The following is a 1201-nucleotide window of genomic DNA, read 5'->3' on the forward strand; positions in this document are numbered from 1 at the left end:
GAAAAAAATATTTATTTAGATTCTTTGTTTAATTTTGAATTTTGTGTATTTATTTAATTCCTTTGATATAAATTCAAATGATAAATATAAACAAGGAAAATAATATATAAATAAGAAAAGACAAAGTTTTTGTTTTTAACTGGGTTTTATCGACAGGTATCCGAGTAAAGTGGGGCAAATAATATGAACAAAACCTTTTTTATTAATCCCACCTTGTGTTCTGAAGATTACATCTAAAAAAAAATATATATATATATATGAAAATAAGCTTATAATTCTCCTTCCACTTCAGGATTACACATCGCCTTGGATTGGCCACAAAATTAACTGAAGAGTGACAATATGGAGAAAAAATAGAAAGGTTTCGGATTCTTTAAAAATGCTTCAAAAAATTAAATTTATGTTGGGTTTGCTCAAAGCTTTATGTTTGTATTTAAATATTATAATGAAGCACTAAAAGTCAAACATGAAGGTGAACCAAAGGACCAGCTTCTCCATCGGTAGAATTCTCCATTAAGATGGATGAGCCATGAGCTTCCTCAGCTGTAGCGTCACCCAGTTTGTCCGATCTTCGCTGTTTGCTTCATGCTGTGTGTAGAGCTCTCCTGCCTTTTTCGTCTCCACACCGATGAGGTCATCATGCTTAAAAAGCTCATCCGCTAATCTGTGTGTTTCTCTCTGCTAGACGTTTCCAGTAGATGAGTGTCACGTTGACAGCTTTAGTCTCATGGCATGCTCCAGCCTCATCTGCTCTGTCTCTCTCTCTCCACGATTCAGTTGGTAGTTAAACAGCTTAGTGAGACCCTTTCCTGCTTCTCCGGACCTTCTGTCTTTTCCAGGTTGAATGCTACGACTATAACAACAGCGGATCGCATGATTTCATCGGCTCCTTTACCACGACGCTCAGCCACATACAGCAGGCGTCCCAGTCATACGCAGTGAGTTCAGTGAAATGCTCTTATTTATTTTCTTTTATGAGAAGCTGAATAACTACAGCAGGAGCGTCTCGAAGTCGCTCTCTAACTGGTTTGTTTCTCATCTCCTCAGGCAGAGTATGAATGCATCAACCGCAAGAAGAAGGAGAAGAAGAAGGGTTACAAAAACTCAGGAGTTATTGTCATAAAACAATGCAAGGTACTTTCTATGTATCTTCCTTCATAAGGAAAGAAACAAGATTATTTTACTATTTATAGGAAATATG

General features: G+C 36.9%; 1 protein-coding gene across 2 annotated transcripts in view; it reads left to right on the top strand.

Annotated features, from left to right (window-relative positions):
• Positions 1-1201, top strand: part of LOC107083968 (copine-3-like) — a 24282-nt gene that overhangs the window by 9349 nt on the left and 13732 nt on the right. For both annotated transcript variants that reach the window (XM_015373583.1, XM_015373584.1), the window contains exons 8-9: positions 840-938; positions 1048-1134. In XM_015373583.1, coding sequence (XP_015229069.1) covers positions 840-938; positions 1048-1134 — 186 coding nt within the window. The remainder of the gene's footprint in view (positions 1-839; positions 939-1047; positions 1135-1201) is intronic.

The sequence above is a fragment of the Cyprinodon variegatus genome, unplaced genomic scaffold (assembly GCF_000732505.1).
Source record: "Cyprinodon variegatus isolate N-32 unplaced genomic scaffold, C_variegatus-1.0 Scaffold88, whole genome shotgun sequence".
Classification (NCBI taxonomy): Eukaryota; Metazoa; Chordata; class Actinopteri; order Cyprinodontiformes; family Cyprinodontidae; genus Cyprinodon; species Cyprinodon variegatus.